At 29.9% G+C, this 19405-nt stretch overlaps 3 protein-coding genes across 4 annotated transcripts in view; 2 read left to right on the top strand and 1 right to left on the bottom strand.

Moving 5' to 3' along the window:
* The first annotated feature begins 4384 nt into the window (after positions 1-4384).
* RabX6 (RAS oncogene family member RabX6) lies at positions 4385-5327 on the top strand. The gene is made up of 2 exons (XM_065499745.1): positions 4385-4682; positions 4743-5327. The coding sequence occupies exons 1-2, from the start codon at positions 4503-4505 to the stop codon at positions 5214-5216; spliced, it is 654 nt and encodes a 217-aa protein (XP_065355817.1). The 5' UTR covers positions 4385-4502; the 3' UTR covers positions 5217-5327.
* A 3899-nt stretch (positions 5328-9226) lies between these two features.
* Vti1a (Vesicle transport through interaction with t-SNAREs 1a) lies at positions 9227-10197 on the bottom strand. The gene has a single exon (XM_065499735.1). It carries the CDS (start codon positions 10093-10095, stop codon positions 9412-9414), a length of 684 nt encoding a protein of 227 aa, XP_065355807.1. The 5' UTR covers positions 10096-10197; the 3' UTR covers positions 9227-9411.
* A 974-nt stretch (positions 10198-11171) lies between these two features.
* Rab3GAP1 (RAB3 GTPase activating protein subunit 1) overlaps positions 11172-19405 on the top strand; it is a 74724-nt gene continuing 66490 nt past the window's right edge. The window contains exons 1-2 of one of the 2 annotated variants that reach the window (XM_065502510.1): positions 11172-12514; positions 12573-12742. In XM_065502510.1, the coding sequence (XP_065358582.1) occupies positions 11213-12514; positions 12573-12742 (1472 nt within the window). In that variant the 5' untranslated portion in view covers positions 11172-11212. The remainder of the gene's footprint in view (positions 12515-12572; positions 12743-19405) is intronic. The other variant, XM_065502511.1, reaches the window with a different exon arrangement.

Below are 19405 nucleotides of genomic sequence, written 5' to 3'. Positions count from 1 at the left end.
AAATTTATACCCGATTTTCTCTACTTTTCCTTTTATGGACTAATAACAAATATGCAGTGGTTGACATGGAAACTTTTCCAAATATTCCATATGTATAGTTTTATTTATATAAATTAACTGAAAAACAAACAACATAATTATATTCTGAAAAAGGGAACAAAATTAAAAATATTCACTATTTCGCTACTGGCAAAACAATGGAAACTTTTAAACTTCTGCAAGAAAGAAGTGTAAAATGAAAATTATATTTAAAAAAACGATGTAAAAAGCATCCTGTTTACAGTTATTTTATTTTATTTTTAAATTCTGGTAATTTTTCACAATTTCTTTTTCTAAGTTTTTCGCATAATTGCTTTTTTCAAAGTTAAGATTTGTGAAGACTTAAAAAATAAAATAATTAACGATTTTAAAGCTGGTTTAAAACAAAAAAGTATCTGTGACAAATATTCAATAAATAAATCAGCTGAGTTCTGTAAAAACTCAACATTTAGGTGGAAGGCCTCGTAAGACTACTCCTAGACAAGATAATTTAATAGCGAGAGAGTTCAAGAAATTCCCAAAAAATAACTCCTCGAGAGGTTATTAATAGCCTAAAATTAGAAATAAGTCCTTTGAAAAAACCACTCATTTCTAAAAAGAACCGTTCTGCTCGTCTACAATTTGCCAGGGATCATTTAAACTGGTCGATACAGAAATGGAATACTGTCCTCTTTTCCGACGAATCCAAATACAATTTAAGAGGCAGTGATGGGAGAACATTTGTAAGACGGCCAAAGGGAAAAAGATTAGATCCAAAGTACACAAATAAGACTATAAAGTTTGGCGGTGGCAATATTATGGTATGGGGATGATTTTCAGGGCAAAGTATGGGCCCAATTCATATTATAAAAGATACCATGACAGGTATAGGATACAGAACAATATTAAACGATGTTATGTATATACGCTGAGGAAAATAAGCCCCTAGTTTGGAGATTCCAACCGAGTGGTTACAATCCAACGAGGTACGTGTTTTGAAGTCGATCTGGCCTGCCCAATCGTCAGATCTCAATCCCATAGAAAATCTATGGGAAATTGTAGATCGTAAAATAAGGACCCAAAATTACACCAGGAAGGAAGATTTATCGGAGGCGGTTATAAGGGAATGGCAAAATATTTCAAAGTAGACCATTGACTGTTTAATTGGTTCAATGCATCGTCGATGTGTAGCAGTTATAAAAAATAAGGGATACCCAACAAAATATTGAGTTATTGCAAAGTTTGTTAAAATAATACCTAAGTTTCCATTGTTTTGTCAATGCCGTAATAAAGAAATCTTTTAATTTTGTTTTCTCATTTTTAGAATTTAATTAATTATGTCCTTTGTTTTTTGTTAAATTAATTTAATAAAAATATACAAATAAAATACTAAAAAAATTTTAAAATATTTTAAAAAATTATTTCAGATTTTAGGCCATTAATGAAATATTTGAATGTGTGAAATAAAAAAATAACTGTTTAAAAATCATGACTGAGTCCAAAGCGATATTCATTTGAATTTAAAAAAGGCGATTTTTCCATAGTTTTTTGGGAAAAAGTACTTTTTTTCTTTTTCAGTTATCTAAAAAATTTCTAAGAAGAAGTATAAGAAATTTATACTTTTTGAAAAGCTTACTTCACATTAAATATTTAAAACGAAAAAAAAATTGAAAATTGTTGATACCGAGAGGATCAGATCCATCCAAAAATTCATATTTTTTATGTAAAATTCTTGTTAAGCTGTTATCAAAAAAATGGGTAAAAATGGTGAAAATTTAATTTTCAAATGCGAATATCTGGTAATTTATAAGAGATAATTGATAGCTGCGACGAGGTTTTTGTAGCGCTCGAGACTATATATGTAATTTTTTTGAAATCGAACACAGACGTAGAAATAAAATCGTTTTAAAAATTGAAAATACCCGACGTGTCCGACTTTGGGGACACCTGGTGGTCCCATTAGGTGAAAATTCAAAACTTAAATCGGACTAAGGGTTTAGAAGTTACAGATTTATTGTCCGTTAGGGATAAAATTCGTGGATAAATGTCGTGGGCGTAGCTAAGGAGTATTCGAGTTATTAAAATGGGCACTACAAGTGATCCAGGGGCGACGCTATGGGGGCTCAAAGTAGGGTTCCTTCGACATGTAAAATATTTTAACACGTCCAATTTTTTTTTGTTTCCCATCCGATTTCAAAGATTTTTATAATTTTTGGAAAGCGCTCGGCTAGTTCTTGAAAAAACAATCTATTTATCTCTGATAATTTCCGAATTACAGGCATTTCAAAATTGATATTTTAAAATGTTAAGAAATGCCAGATTTATATACAAAAAATTTTGATTCTGCGCCACTATGTGACCCTATATATTCTGGAACCTTATTGATAGCGGAGTCGATTATGCCATGCCATGTCCGTCAGTCTGTCTGTTGAAATCAAATCAATATCTTGATTACTAAGCCATTAATATAGACAATATGGATATCTAATGATAGATATTTCAAAGACCTCTTACTTGTTTTTCTATACCACTGTGTGACACCTCAATATAATTATCTTCATTATCTGTGTTGATACTAAAATCAAAATATCTGCGAAAAACATACTACATTTTCCAAAAAAATACGGAAAGTTTGTAATGGTCGTGTTCCATTCCTAGAGCTCTGACATCAACAAGAAATTCATAAGTCTGTAGCAAATGACATATTTTAAATGCTGTTGTAGCGATCTATTGAAAAAACTGTAAAATTTAAAAAAAATCTGTAAAAAACTTTATGCCAAAAAGTATTACTACCATTATTTATTGCATATTAAAATGTCCAAAGTCTAGCGCTGTAATTTATAGTAGATGTAATTTGTAACTTTAAAACTGCGAGTATCAAATAATGAAAAAACAATTTTTAAGTTTTTAACTGTAAACTGATCATAACTTTAAAAGGTTTAGTAACCCCAAATTTGTCTACAGAGATGTGTCAATATTTTTTCTAATTTCGAAACACAAAAGAAATATAAGCCACATAAATTCAGTTTCCACGATTCTCCAAAATTTTTGATTTTTCTCATATATGTATGTATGTATATTTTTTTGCACTTTATCTAAACAATGTGGATATTTTTAGAAAATGCTTCAATACCATTATATTAAAATAAAATATGGTAGATTGTTACTCAAAAAGGGTATTTTTAATTTATATAATGGAACTTTAAACATTTAGAAATATAAAACAAGTTTTTATAGCTAGGATATAGCTATAGACCGGAGGAGTACGTCTTTATGCCCAGAAGAAGAAGGAAAACAAATACGTTATCTTTCAGGCAAAATTGAAGATGTTATTATAATAATTCAAACTAAATAATAAGGTGTGTTCGCGTACTTTCCAGTAAAAATATCCAGTAACTTTATTTTAGAGAGTAAAAATAATTTATTCTCAATCTAAAAAAATATCCAAAAAAAGTACGCGAACAACAATTTGTAAAAATAAGTTGTATTTTATTATAAACCAATTTAAAACGTTTATTTGGTGTTATTTTACTTCTTTTCTTTGCAAAACTTGTAAATTGTATTAATTTTCAACTTTTTTGTTTACTTTTGCAACAATAGTTGTGTTCGCGTACTTGATAATTTGTAATAATTTGTACAAATTATCACTGGATGTTACGGGATTCCGTTCGTTTACTTTTAAAAATTTGTAACGAGAGAGCAAGAGAGTGTTAAAAGTGACATTTCGAAGATAGAGAACATAATATATTTTACTCGACATTTTTTGTCCAGTAAAAAATATCAACATAAAAAAACGTTTAAAACATATGTTTGCAAATGCAAACAAAACTAAAAAGTTGAAATTAATACAATTTACAAGTTTTGCAAAGAAAAGAAGTAAAATAGTACAAAATAAATTTTTACAAATTGTTGTTCGCGTACTCTTTTTGTTACTTTTCAGATTGAGAGTAATTTATTTTTACTCTCTAAAATAAAGTTACTTGATATTTTTTACTGGAAAGTACGCGAACATACCTAATATGTTTTAAACGTATTTTTTATGTTGATATTTTTACTGGACATTTTTATCATGTTCTCTATATACGAACAGTCACTTTTAACACTCTCTTGCTCTCTCGTTACAAGTTTTTAAAAGTAAACGAACGGAATCCCGTAACTTCCAATGATAATTTCTACAAATTATCAAGTACGCGAACACGACTATACTTTGTTATTGGTTTTCATTTTAACGGTACTTTACTCACAATAATATATATTCGTCAACAATTCACAATAACATCTATTATTGTGATTGTTTTAGTAAATACATTTTTTCCTAATTATTTTCTATTGTTTGTTTTGATTGCTGTATTCGCAGTGGCATAAAGGAAACCACCTAAAGTCAGTTTACTGCTAACAAGAAAAACAATTTGTATAAATAAATATAGAAATATTTCTTAAATCAATAAGAAAAGGTGTTGGCTTATTAGTAAAACAAGAAAATAATGGCCAAAGTAAGAATACCAAAACAAAAGGTTATACTGTGCGGTGATTATGGTGTAGGAAAAAGTTCTTTGTTTCGACGTTTTACCAATAATACATTTGTGACGGATACTGACCGCAAGTCTACGCTGGGCTTAGATCATATTGACAAAGACTACCGGATAGATGACAAGCAAATAAAGGTAAATGAGTGGGTAGTTAATTAACTTGCTAAATGGAAATATATATTTTTTTACATTTAGTTACAATTATGGGATACTGGCGGTATGGAGCGAGTAGCTTCGGTTACCTCATCCTATTACAAATTTGCTGAAGGTGCTATTTTGGTATTTGCTTTAGATAGCGCAGCCTCATTTCACTCTTTATCACAGCATCTCTTGGATATTGTAACATATGCTGAAAATGCAAAAATTTTCATATGCGGCAATAAGTCCGACCTGGAAGGCCGGGAACCAGAAGTCACTGACGCTGAGGTGGAGGCATTTTGTGAACAGTGTCATACCCTTATCAGTGCCACTTACAAGACTTCTTGTAAAACCGGCGAAGGCATTGACGAAATGTTTGAAGACATTTCACGTATCTTGGTAGAAGCGAATCGTTCAAAAATGGACTTGCAAGCCAGTATGGAACAACATGGTTTCCAGATTGTAGCCGGCCAAGTGGAACTATTAGATGGTGTCGATGAGGGCGAGGAAGCCTCTAGTTGTGTTTGCTAGCAAATGGCCGAACTGGAGTTCGGTTAAACAGCCAGTGCCAAGAAAATTTATTAGTATGCATAGAATGTTTAATTGGTGGATGAAATTGGGTGGGTGGGTGTTTCTTATTTGTGTATGTGTGTATTACTCATATGTATTCATAAGAGGTCTCAATTATCATTGAAATGGATTTCATTTAATCCCAGCAAAAAAAGTGAGGAAGAAGATGCAGAATTTTCACAACAAATAGCATGCTTGATGTACTTCCAATTTTGGTGAAAAAGCTATGAATTTTACATAAGCTTGTCATTGGAAGGATGTTGTTCATTTTTGACAACTTGTTACTTAATAAATTCGATGCTTTCGATGCGATTAAATTTCGATTTTAAGGTGTTATTTTAATGTAGGTAGTGGATACCTATATTTTTTGGCATCTTGGATGGAAATATAAATAATAGAAAAAAAGTGATGTAATTGAGCATTTATGAATTGATTTTAATGTAGTTATAAAATTTATGAAACAATGGTTGATTAATTTTAATGATTAAAAAATGTAAAAATTGTTTGTATACCAATTTTTACAGGTTTTAATAAATTTTAAAAAATTCAAAAAATGTAGGAAACAATTACATCAACGAAATATTTATAATTCAGTGTCAAATACCCATATTTAAAATCACATCTTCAGAGGTAGAAAAGATTCATTTGCAACTTTAGATGTGATTAAAATGTCATATGTAAAGATGCACTTCCATTATTTTTTGCTGGGATATTTTTGTAAAAGCTTTAATTTATAAATACATTTAACTAACATAGATTTATTAATCACATTATTATAAAGAAAATATTTATTATACTTGTACTCATCACAAAAGAAAATCATCATATTTATTAAAAAAACACGTCCATTAATCATGAATTTTCTAAAACAAAAACTAATATTAAAAAATTAATATAAATAAATTTAAGATTTCAATAGTAGGGCTCGGCTTAAAATGTAGATACAGCAGTGCTTTAGTTTTAAGTTAAATAACTATCTAACATTGGATGTGCATCCTTTTGAACTCATTTCACATCGAAATATCAAAATCAGTTTCTCATCATATACGGCATTTTATAGATCTAACTTAATCTTATGCTTAAGATCAAAATTTAATTTAAAAATTAACTATAAGCCTTATATGGTTAAAATTATAGAACTAACTAACTAAATTTTTACTTAAAATGAAAAATTTTAAAATTGCTAATTTCTATTATTAGAAAACTTCTTTAAAAACAAAAAAATACTATTTAATCTAAATGATGTAACAAATTTTTTAATTAATTCAACACACCGGTTATAAGTTCTATTATGAAGAATTTATATTGGAAAATTTAAATATTTTATTTCAAAAATATGCATACATATTTTTTAATAAATGAAATATTTATAATTATGTATTTCATGACAAAAATGTCTAAAATGAAGACAAACTCCATATTTAAAACGGCCAGAAAACTGAGGTTTACTCCATAATACCATTCGAAAGAAACCACTTTGGAATTAGGATGTATTTTGCAGACAAATTCAAACATTTTCATTTTCGAATCGATTTACGGATTTACCCTGCTGGTTTAATTTATAATATTAATTACAAAATGTAAACAAATTGGAGAACTTCTCTTTTAAATCGATGTAAAGCTGAAAATTTTTTAAAAATTTATGTTTAAATAAAAATATGAATAAAACGAAAATAACTGAGTTTATGCTAAACAAATAATTTTAAATTAGGTAATATTCCTTTGACTCCTAATATTATTTTGTATCCGATCATCAGATTCCGATGTTCTTCATGCCTCCATTTTTTTTTCTGAAAGCCTCCAGGTAATAAATTTTATTAAAAATCAACAAAATGACTGAAAAAACTATTGATTTAGGAATTAATGAAACGATTTGAAAGTGATGAATTTCGATCGATTTCAGATATAGTTTTTGAACCATAGACATTAGTTTTTATAATTCATGAAACTACTAGAAGATGACACTGTACATAAATAGTGACAGCAGGTTGCAGAGAGTCAGTTTATCGTAGTCGCTTTTAGAATTAACATCAACTATATTACCAGTGTGTAATATAATTTCTATTTATTGTTTTAGAAATGCGATTTTAGTCACAGAATTTATGAAATTTTCTAGTCCTTTTCCCAATAAGAATTTTTACTGGAATTCAAGTGTAAGTGTAATCATGAATTGAATTATAGTTGTACTTTATATCAATAGCATTCTCCAGTTAAAAGAAATCATAAATTCAAGCCATATGTTTTTTGTTTGAAAAATATTTAATTTTTTACAAATATTTATTAAGTTGAAAATATAATTATATTTGCATTAACACGAAGTCTGGTTATGTGTTAACTAATAGTTAAACTGACAGTTTTCATACAAAAATATTTTAAACCGACAGTATGGGTGAATTCCAAAATGTATGTATGCAATGCAGTCATATCTTTATCAAGACAAAGCATGTAAACGCGTAGTTAAAATTTAAAAAAAGAAACTTATCATGCCTGTTTTTACTTTTTCATACATTTTGCGATATGAAACATTATCAAAGTTTACACGGTTGCATTAAGAATCGCTCGACATTTTAAGGTTGCATTGCATACATACATTTTGGAATTCACCCTATAACTATTAGTAAAGACATAAACAGACTTCATGTTAATGGGGGTAAGTCAAATTCTAACAAAATGTTCAAGTGCTTGAATTTTTGGGGCGTTGGGTTAGTTTTATATCCAGAGCTTCGAAATAATTAATTCAATTTGAGATTAATTCACTAAAATTAGAACTGGGAATTAAAAAATTCCAATCATTAATTACATAAATCCATTTCCAACATCTAATTCTTAAGCTTTATTAAAAGACTATTATTTAAATATAATTCATTAATCGTTGAATTAATTTATAACATAATTCATTCAACATTTAAATGATTACATTTTTGCTAATTAAAATATTTTTTCTTCATTCTGTTTTTTTTTCGCTTACAAAATTAATTGAAAAAATTTACTTTTTGAATAGATTTTAATTGAAGAAAAATTTAATGGCTTTGAATTCAGGATATGTTGAATGATTCCATAAGGAAGTTTTAGTTGTTGTTGTTGCAGCAATGGTTGCTGAGTTGACAGCCCTTGTCAGCTTGAAATCGGGTCATTCCAGTGTGTAGAGCCAGTTGCAGTAAGAATGAAGTCAATATGTTTGCAGTACTTAGGAATTAAGACAACGAATTAATTATTGCTTTAATGGAATTGTTAATGTATGACTGGAATTAAACATGTTTTACACATGAATTCCAGCAAAAAAGCTTATTTGGATTTGATTGATTGATAAGAATTAATTATTTCGAAACTTTGTTTATATCAAATACATATGTATATTATTTTTTTTACTGTTTTTCTATAATTTCAAAAATATAATACATATTTAAAAAAACCTGCGTGCGAATATTTTCGAAAACTTACATTAAAATATGAAGAAAATGTTGTAAGGGAATATAAGTATGGTTATTTTTTATTAATTTATTAAAATTTTTACAATTTTTGTAGTAAATAACTTTAAAATCGCTTCATGTTTGTTTCAATTATTAACAATAGAAAAGTTATTAAATATTAGTATTAAATTAATTGCATAAATTTAGTAATTTTTCTAGGTTTTCTAATCATTATACATAAATATGAATATAATTTGTTTCAAATATGTATATTAAAAAACTGAAAATTTTGTTTAAACACTAAACTAAAAATACTTTTGTTAAATGACATAAAAACAAAAATGTTCAATAAAATAATTTTGCTATAAATACGTTATTCTTTGATAAATACAAACAAGCAGTTTAACAATTTATGATTACAGATATATATAAATAAATGTAAATTTTAATTTCCGTATTCATTTATAACAGCAAACACATTTAATGTAACGATTGTTTTACGTCCCCCCATGAACATTCCTGGATGTACAGTTATGTTTTGCAATTTTAAAACGCAACAAATTACTGTTAAAATTATTACATTTATATATATTCAACAATTTATTGTTCAATTTAAATGGAATGAATGAATATTTTTCGTTTCGTTTTCTCAAAAGTAAGATTTAGAAAAATAATAAAAAAAAATTATAATAATTTCAACAATACCATCAATGTAATTATACATACAAAATGTCTTTTAATTTTCTTTAAGACGTAGCTGTTGACGAAGTAAACGTAAAATATAGACTTATAACTACACCAATCACAAAAAATCCTCCAACTACATACAACACGGCCTTTTCTCTTAAAGCCCTTAGCAACATGGTGTTTAGAGTTCTTGATGCCCGACCTAATTCAGCATTAGTTTCTCTTAAACGTCCTCGTGAATTTTGTATGGTTTCTCGTTGATGATGCAAATCGCTCAAGACCTGAGCGCCCAATGTTTCGGTTTCGACGAGCACACGATAGCCATCTTGAAGGCGATTTCCCGTTCTTTCTATGGTCTCCGAATTCTCCAACAGTCTCTGTCTCTGATCATTGCTTATGGCCACATCTTCATAGTCGTCATAGTCTCCAGCTGCTGCTTGTAGATCCAAGGTTGTGTGTTTCTTCTTACCCGCCTCTTTGGCTTTCGAATATTCCGTTTGCAGTCGCTTTAATTCAACCTGGGCACAGTTTAGTTTATTGGTGGCTGTTGTTCTCTGTGCTGCATTAAGGTCTCTGATCTCCAGACCCATTTGTTCCAACAGTTCTTGGGCTTCTGTTAAGCTGGCATCGATTTTTGCACACTGTTCCCTTCGTTCATTTGTTAGAGTCAATCTGCCAATTTGGCTGGTAATTTCAGCAATCAATGATGCATATTGCTGTTCGTAGTTCTCCAACAGCGTCATTTTTTAATTTTTTATTATCTATATGCTATAAAATTTAACTTTTTTTTGCAGAAATATGTTACTTTGTGAAAATTTTCTGTACTTTTGTTTATTTTTACTTATTTTTTTTTTTTGGCTGTACAGCTGTTTCGTATAAGAAAAGGAAATGTCAAAAAATGAATGCTGTACATATAACAGGAAAATATTAGTACTAAAAACGCTTAAATTAAATCTCTAAAATCAAAGAAAATGTGGCACACTCGTGAACCGCTCAAGTTTGTCAAGATAAAAAATTATTAGGTAGTTCACCATTTATCAGTATTATTGCTTCGTTGCCTCCTGTCTATACTTGACAAATATTTATCATAACAATTAATGACGTTTGTTGTCAAGACAAAGTTTTCTGAGCAAAAGCACTAACAATTTTGTCATAACTAAACAATAATACTAATAAATGGTGACCATACCTGATAATTTGTTATCTTGACAACCATTTTGATGTTTAACATGATAACAATTTATCAGGTATAGATAGGGGGTTATGACAACAAACGTCATTAATTGTTATGATAAATATTTCTCAAGAATTTACAGGTTTAATGAGAAATTAGTCCTTTTGCAGAATGCAGAAACTGAATGGCAGACAGACGAAGTTTGTTGGCGAGGGGTTGGAGAGGCAGAGTGTGCAGTACTCTTCGCAATTTTGAAGTTGTTGCTTCATATAATTTTTCTCACAGCAATGTTTAAATGCATTTGACAATGCAAATATTCATACGCATCAACAACGAAAAAAGGAAACGATACATTTCTGTCTGTCTATTAATTTCGCGGCTGAAAAAGGTTTAGGCAAGTTCAAAAGGGAATGAGAAAAATGTCTGCGTTTCAATTTCTGCATTGTAAAAGGAGACTTAGTCCCATAAGAAATGCACGGTATGTGTGTGGTACTGTAGTTAACGTGATACAGATGAGCCGGAGTATAAAATTCAACAATCTGGTAGCATTTTATTATCTCAAAGATAATTGAATTCTGACATTTCTACACGTAAAACGTAAACAAAGAACATATGGTCGGTTATAAAAACAAATAAACAGTTTCGTGTTTTTGTTCGCAAAGTGCATTTTTGTTTGTAATATAATAATGGCCGAGGAAATTGATGATAATGGATTTTATCGCGAGGATTTTAGTGCCGAATCCGATTGGGAAATATTAAATGCCCAATTGTGTGAACTATTCCAGAAATGGGAATTGGCCAATACTGACTGGGGTCGCAACTTCCAGCAAAATGAATTGTATCAATGTAACTGGAAAATTGAAGAGGAACTTCTAGATGTCAAGGGTAATCAGGTAGTGGTGACCTATTACAGGGCGGATCTAAAATCTTCAGATAGAGTTAAAACAAAAGAATTGAATGCTTCGCCCATGCATGAAGATCTATTATCTTTGGCCAATAACTTTGGTCCTCCGGTTTGGGATGATAAAACCAAAAAGTTGCATTGGTTGGCCAGATTTTATGGCCTCAGACGTTTTGTGGTCTTAAATCCTCGCAGTGAACAAAACAATTTCATTACCAAGCGATCGGAATTTAGTTTTTACTTCAGTGCACTTTCGGTAGTGGGTGCCGAAGTTTGTGCGGCTGTACCCATGTTTGTGCAAATCTATGATCAGAAATGGAATTTCTTTTTGGGTCTAGGCATGACCTCTTATATGCGCACGAACTTTGATTTGGTGGCATTGGAGCAGCCTCCTCAAGATTATTGCTATTTGTCGGGTTTATTGACCATGTTTAAAGAAAAGTTGCCCAGGCATTGCAAACAACCGGCCTTGGTATCGGTGCGCAATACATATGCTTTAGATACGGTGAAGATTCGTGTCCCTATGTATGTACCATTTGGCATGACACCCCTGGTGGATGAGGATCGTTCGGTTATAAGTTTGTCATATTTTACGGCTTTGCCTCATGGCTATTTCCCAGACTCACACACAAAAATATTTGCCATATTCACCTGGCCCGAATTGACCGACAATATGGTCATCGACTCTGCCATGCAGACACAATTTGTACCCACTAAGGCGCCCGGTGGAGCCATACATCAAGTTGTATATGCCACTTCGTATTTGTCATCGTGCATTAAACATTTCCACAATTTAATAACGGCTAAAAATGCACTTGAATCATATGTGGGTCGCAACTTTACGGGCACCCTATCGCCCTCAGACGTGGCAAATCCTTTGGAGCAACTGACCAAACCAAATTTAGGCAAGTTCCAGTCATATCGCCAAATGAAACGTAGCAATGAGGGTGGCCAGCAATCGACGGCTTTAAAAAAATTGCCTGGTCCTATGCATGAGCACGAGCTTAATCAAATGTTGTATTATTTGTTTCCTGACTTACATCCTGAAGTGGCTTTGTTTCCCTACGAAGCAAGTGATTGGTTAAAGGTAATTAAATTTGTTTATTATGCTAGGTAGATATTGCTAATGATGCTTTTGTTTTAAGGATCCTCATCGTGTTAAATCAGCGTTAGCTGATTCATTGGTTCACCGCTTAAGTTGCTTACTGGCCACTTGTAATGCTCATTTTGGTGGCAAAAGCGGCCTGGCTCAATTGTGGGCCACCTTTACGCGTGAATTACGTTTGCTTTGGGATTGTTGCATTACTATACCGGGGTAAGTTGTGTTTGTTATAGTTATTTTCTTTAAATTTATCATCATCATTTCTATGTTTGGGGTTTTATATGAAAATAATTGATACATATAAATATTTCTTTATTGTATGAGGACAAATATTCAAGAGCTATGAGACATGTAATGGCATTCCCTTAAATATGTACCAACTATTGCACCTATGATTGTAACTGATATATCATGTTGTCTTCCTTACCGCTAATTCTTCTATCATCTCGAATTGAAGCTCTCCGCATTTAAAGCCTTTCTCTTCAATACACTTTTAAATACAGTACGGTTTGAGACCCTGCCTATTGTTTTCACCGGCGAGAGATCAAGTAAGAGAGCTATATTCGGCTGTGCCGAATCTTATATACCCTTCACCAAATTATACATAAAAATAATTTTTTTTTTAAATATTTTTATTTAAACAAAATTAAATTTTTTTTTTTGTTTTTAAGTTTTTTTTTAATTGTTTTTAATTTTTTTTTTCCAAATTGTTTTAAATTTTTTTTTAAAAAAGTTTTTCCCAAATTTTTTTTTTAATTTATAAAAAAAATTTTTTTTGGAAAAATAATTTATGACAAAAAAAATTTTTTTATGAAAAAAAATCGGGTTAAAAAATATTTTTCCCGATTTTGACCCATTGTAGGTCCAACTTACTATAGCCTTCATCATTAGATATCCATCATTAGATATCCATATTGTCTATATTAATGACTTAGTAATCCAGATATCAGGCTTGGGCAGTAATGATTACATTGTGTAATATATTACTGGTACATTACCATTACCTTGTAATTGTAATTGGATTTTTGCAATTACAATTACTTGTAATGTGTAATTGACCAATAGCACATTACAATTACATGTAATTGTAATTGAATTTTTCAATTACAATTACAAGTAATTGTAATTGCAAAATTTTACATTACAATTACATGTAATTGTAATTGAAAAATGTCAATTACAATTACAAAATTAAGAAAAAGTAATAGTAATATGACTAAAACTATGTAATGATTACTTTCAAAGTATTTATTATTAAAAAAATATAAAATTACAGAAGTTACCAATTACTTATTTTTATAGTGTGCAGTAGAATGCCGAAGACCAGTATATTATATAGTAACACATACATATCTACTGATGCATACTCGATTAATTAAATTAGTCTTCAGTTTCCCAACAAAGATTAAAAATCTTTATATAAGTAGAGTTTGTAAACAATAATTTTTAAATTTTTTCGAAGTACAATGTATATGGATTTTTAGCAACTTCGAATTCTCTGAAATTCAAAGTATACATTCTACTCATTTCAAGACGTATTAACTCGAAACTCCAACTTCATATCATTTTATATCCCTCTAAATTAGAACATTCACTTCTCAGAACTAACATATTGACCATTTTTAAAATATGATGTACGAATATTGAACAAAATTAACAAACTATTTTTAAAACGAAGTAAATTTGTAAGTTATGATTTACATTTAAAAACAAGTAAGAGTACTATATTCGGCCGTGCCGAGTCTGAAATACCCTCCACCGAAATATGATGAGAATTATAGAAGTTACATTGGTATAAAGATCCTATTATGTATGAGGATTGAGAAAATGTCATTGAAATACTATTAAATAAATATATGAAATAATATAACAATTGTTAAAAATACTATTTTGCGCAGAAGTTATTTCATTTTGAATGTAAAATAATTATATATAATTCAAGTGAAGAATCCGATTTTAAAAAAGGGTATACAAATATATTTAGAAATAGTTCAAAATTTTGCATACGGAAATTTTAATATACATATATTCGCGTTTAATGAATTTTCCGGATATGAGCCTTATATACGTGCAATATATAATTATGAACCCATAGTCTCATGATTATGATTTCTGTCTACTTGAAACTGATTTCTGTTAAATTTTTGATCGATATAAATGTGCGTTAATGTATTTTTGGGTTGAGGGACATATGTGGGGCTATGACCTACTTGGTTCAGTAAAGATTTCTGAAGGTTAATGAGTTTTCCGGAAATGTTTCTCATGCGAAGGCTATGACGATAATTTATCTTCATAAAATTGAGTACAGTGATTTTTATATATATTGAAATTTTTTTTTCGAATTTCAACTTGATAACTATATTTGTAAGAAATTTATTACGATCTTATTCGGGAGTTGACCTTATATGGGAGGTATAGCCAAATATGGACTAAATTCACAAAATCCTGTAGTATGATTTGCAAATATAAATTACGGATAGGTATGGAATTTTTGTTCAATATTAATATTTTTTAGATATTTATGCATCTTAATGTGTTCGTAAATGGTCCTTATATGGTCCTTAAGAATTGAGTAATAAATCCTCGAACATTTTACATTTTTTAATTCTTTATGCAATTATTTTATATCTTTGACGAAATAATATTTTTAAAAATAGTATCAAAGTTTTTAAAAATATGTTTAAATGAGCTTTAAAAAAACATATTTCATTAAAACCGTTAAAGAAACCTGAAACCGGTCGAGTTTACAAAGATGAAAAAAACGGTAAACCGGTTTAATATTTATAAATGTAATTGAATTTAAAGTAATTAAATTACTTTTTAATAAATTACATATGCTTTTTCTATCAATTACAATTACTGGTAATTGTAATTGCCATTTTTCAATTACAATTACTGTTAATTGTAATTGAATTTTTCAAATTACAATTACATGTAATTGTAATTGAAAAAACGCAATTACAATTACCAGTAATTGTAATCATAATTCTTCAATTACAATTACATGTAATTGTAATTTGAAATTATCAATTTCAATTACACCTAAAGTAATTTAATGGAAAATGTAATTGGCATCGCCCAAGCCTGCCAGATATAAAATCAAAAATACAGAAAGTTGATTTAAACATACAGACGGTCAGACGGATAGACGGAAATGACTATATCGACTTCGCTATCTATAACGATCCAGAATATATATACTTTGTGGGGTCGCAAATAAAAAATGACAAACGGAATGACAAACTTATATACATATATGTACCCTTGCAACTCATGGTGAAGGATATAAAAATGTTTTTTTTATTTTTCAAAATTATACATTATGTATTTATTCAAAGTATTGGCCATTGGTAGCTATGACATTTTCTTATCTTTCTGTTAACATATGGATTCCGAGCCAAAAGAACTGCTCATCTTTTGAGGCCAAGAACGAATCATGCCAATATCGGATACTCTGTTCCAAAGTGAAGCGTATCCCAGAGATGGCGTTCTGCATTGATCGAAACAAATAGTAGTCGGACGGGGCACCGTCAGGACTATAAAGCTAGTGAAGCAAAACTTCCCAGCCTCTTCATTCTAGACCAGCGAGCTGCAGTGAGCTCTCAAATGAGCTCTCTTGTTTTTATTTTCACATGTACGCAAGCACCAGTGTTGCCACTTCATGTGTAATTACACATATTGGGTGTAATTTTAACTTGGATGTGTAGCCCATGTGTAATTGAGTGAATGTGTAATTCATGTGTTATTTTAAATTCGGAACAAATCAAGATCCGCGTAACAGTTTTTATTTTCATAATTTTTTTTCTGTTAATATTCACATTTTCTGTATTGCCGGCCTTCGGCCGGGTGAAGGGACTTTTAGTTCTGGGGTGTATCGCTGGGGTGTAATGCAAGCTGTTTCGCTGATCTTGATTTATACCTTAAATTCCAATTATATCCAAAATATATTGTCAATGTATGTCTTTTATCTATATTTAAGATTTTAATTGAATGAATGAATTATGGATTGTTCAGATTTTAAAACCGATTGAAATAAATATGTACATTTATATGAGGGATAGTAGCAATATCCTCTATTTTAGTTGATAAATAAAAATCCAGTATCTCTAAATGTATTCATATTGTTACGTTTTAACCTTTTCAAAACGTTGGTTTATTTCCTTTAAATAAACCGGATACTTTTGATTGCAAATAAAAGCCGTTTATAGTTTAAAAATTGTAACAACTCTTTATTTATTTAAAATGTTCAACAACAGAATTAAATAGTCACTCAATGGTTTTTTTATACACGTTTATAAATTTGCAGAAATACAGACACACTTTATAATGTACACGAATTCACTTGAAAAGCACAGCACTCAGTTGATGTTTATTTGAAAAGCGTCTCTGATAAACTCACTCACTACTGCAACCTCTGCCACTATTTATAAGTCTGCTTTTACACAGGGCAATTTTTCTTGCGCAAGTCAAGTATAGGAGAGAGAGGCAAGAAGAAAGAAGGGGTACACACTTGCTTGTACTGGCAAGTCTCTTCAATTCTCTTTTGTTTTCTCATTTTCAATATGGCGTTTATTAGGTTTTGACATACAAAATTGCTCACAGACTTGCTGTGTGTAAACAGACGAGCAATTTTAAAAGGGAATCGACGAGACTTGCTTCAAGTAAACTTGCCCTGTGTAAAAGCAGACTAACACTGCCATCTGCACTCTAGATTGCTCTTTAACTGTCAAAGTTCGTATATTCTAGAGCTTTCTAATACATACGCCATCTGTGGTGTACTTTCTACAGTGTTCTTTAACTGAATATTCGAATTCGAATATACGGTCGCAGCAAACAGCGTTGCCAACTTACGATCAATGGTCAACTGAAAGCTTTTATTCAATGTTAATAATGCCCACAGATATGTTACAGTTTGCTATTACAGCACTGTTATTTAAAAGCATTCTGCTACTTTTAAATCAGTCGTTAAAATCGTTACATTTGAATTCACGTACCATTTCGTAACAATATTTATTATATTGTACTCCTTTGTTACTCAGTATAATTGAATTATATGTACTAGGATCGCCCGTGGCCGAAAAATAGGTTTGCAGAAAAATACGATAAGTAATTTGGAGATTGCTATGTTTGGTTTTCCAAGTGGACATTTCGCCGTTTGTGATAGTTTTGTTTGCGTAATATTGGTAATAGAAACTAAATTTTAGTTTATATACATATAAGACTTTTAATTTCAACATGAAAAAAATATAAAACAACAAATACTATACAATAACTATACATTTTTACAAGTTATTACAAATTGTTATTGGAAAAACGTTAATTTTCAAGATAACCCAAAATCGAAAATTTGTATTTTTATAATTTTAAATTGTTTATAGAATAAAGGTAATATCGATAACGGTAATTGCAGTTATTTCGGGGTAACGTTAGCCAATCTTAAGAGAAAAAAACAAGAACGTAGGAATTTGTGGGAGAAAAATTTATATACAAATTGTTACTAGTTATTTTTTATACCTGTAAGATCTGTTTTGTATTTATGCTATTGTCTGTCTGGTTTCCAATTTGTGTTTTAAATAATAAACAATAAAACTGACTTACTATTTTGGAAGCTTTATTTCAAATTTATAACTACAAATTTTAAAAATATAAACGTTACAAGATTTTACTGGTAAAGTATTTACTGGGAAGAAAAATGATCAGAGCTATAATTTTTAAACAAATAGTAAAAAATATTTATCTGAAAACTGAAAACGAAACTGATTTCAAAGCACTTAATATAAATTAGGAATAAATTAAAATTCGAAAGCAAACAGTGTGCTATTTTTTAAATATTGTTAAATTTTTAATAGAAATGTAACAATTTCCAATGGAACAATCTCCGAATGGACATTGATTAATATTTGTTAAAAGCGTATTTGGGATTGACATATTTGACTGATCTCAAGAATTCATTAAATTATAAAAGTTCACTAAAAAAAGACATTGCTAACCTTGATTTAATACCTCTCATATATCCAATTCCTGGTTAAATTAAAATCACCGCAAGTGAAAATTGTGCATGAGCATTTATAGAAGCAGGTTGTGTTACGCATTTATGTTTGTTTATTTCATTATTTCAGATATTTGTTTTTGTTTTTGCCAGAGAATAATTCTCAACTCATACAACTACAATATCTAAAAACTGTAGTGGTGTGAGTTTGCATTTCGCTGTTCTAGATACTTTTTATCAGGTATTGCAAAAATGTAACCGAGCGTTGTCCTTCCTGATGGAATCTTACGTGTGATACTTCATTTCAAACTTCATTTCGGACACGCAAAATCGTCTTTTAAGGACTCTTGGATACAATTTGTACGGTACGGCTTTTTGATGAATCCTGCTGCTCGCAAAATTATCTCAAAATGATTTTGCAAGCTCTTATTGATATTGACAACAATCTTCATGGAGTAATGCCTCAAATTCTTGGTCTTCAAACTTTTTTGGTTAGCCTGGACGATCTTTGTCTTCCGAGTCAAAATCACCACTTCTAAACCGCACGAACCATCACTTGCACGTTGAAACCGGTGGAACACATTCATCATAACATTTGGTGAGCAATCGGTGTGCTTCGGCGGCTCTTTTTTCAAGTTAAAAAAGTAGAGCAAAACTTCCCGCATATAAAGCAAAAAAAAAAAACTTTTTTTACACTATAATGTTTAATAACTAAGTGAGATTAAATGACACATATGTATGTAACCTTCAAAATTACATATAAGTTATTAAACTGAAATCCTCGTTTAAAAGATGCGCCATCTAATTTCGTTTTCTAAATTGTTCACACTATCATTTTGAGGCTTTTAAACAAATTTATATCAAATTTCTTGCCAAAATTCTATTAA

This window comes from Calliphora vicina, chromosome 2 (genome assembly GCF_958450345.1).
Source record: "Calliphora vicina chromosome 2, idCalVici1.1, whole genome shotgun sequence".
NCBI lineage: Eukaryota > Metazoa > Arthropoda > Insecta > Diptera > Calliphoridae > Calliphora > Calliphora vicina.
Note: the sequence above shows the minus strand (reverse complement) of the source record. Positions and strands in the feature narration are given on the sequence as shown.

Excerpts from the sequence above, each read along its gene's own strand:
- RabX6 (XM_065499745.1), top strand. The coding sequence starts at position 4,503 with ATGGCCAAAGTAAGAATACCAAAACAAAAGGTTATACTGTGCGGTGAT. Across the intron at positions 4,683-4,742 it reads TAGATGACAAGCAAATAAAG|TTACAATTATGGGATACTGG; the intron begins GTAAATGAGTGG and ends TTTTACATTTAG.
- Vti1a (XM_065499735.1), bottom strand. The coding sequence starts at position 10,095 with ATGACGCTGTTGGAGAACTACGAACAGCAATATGCATCATTGATTGCT.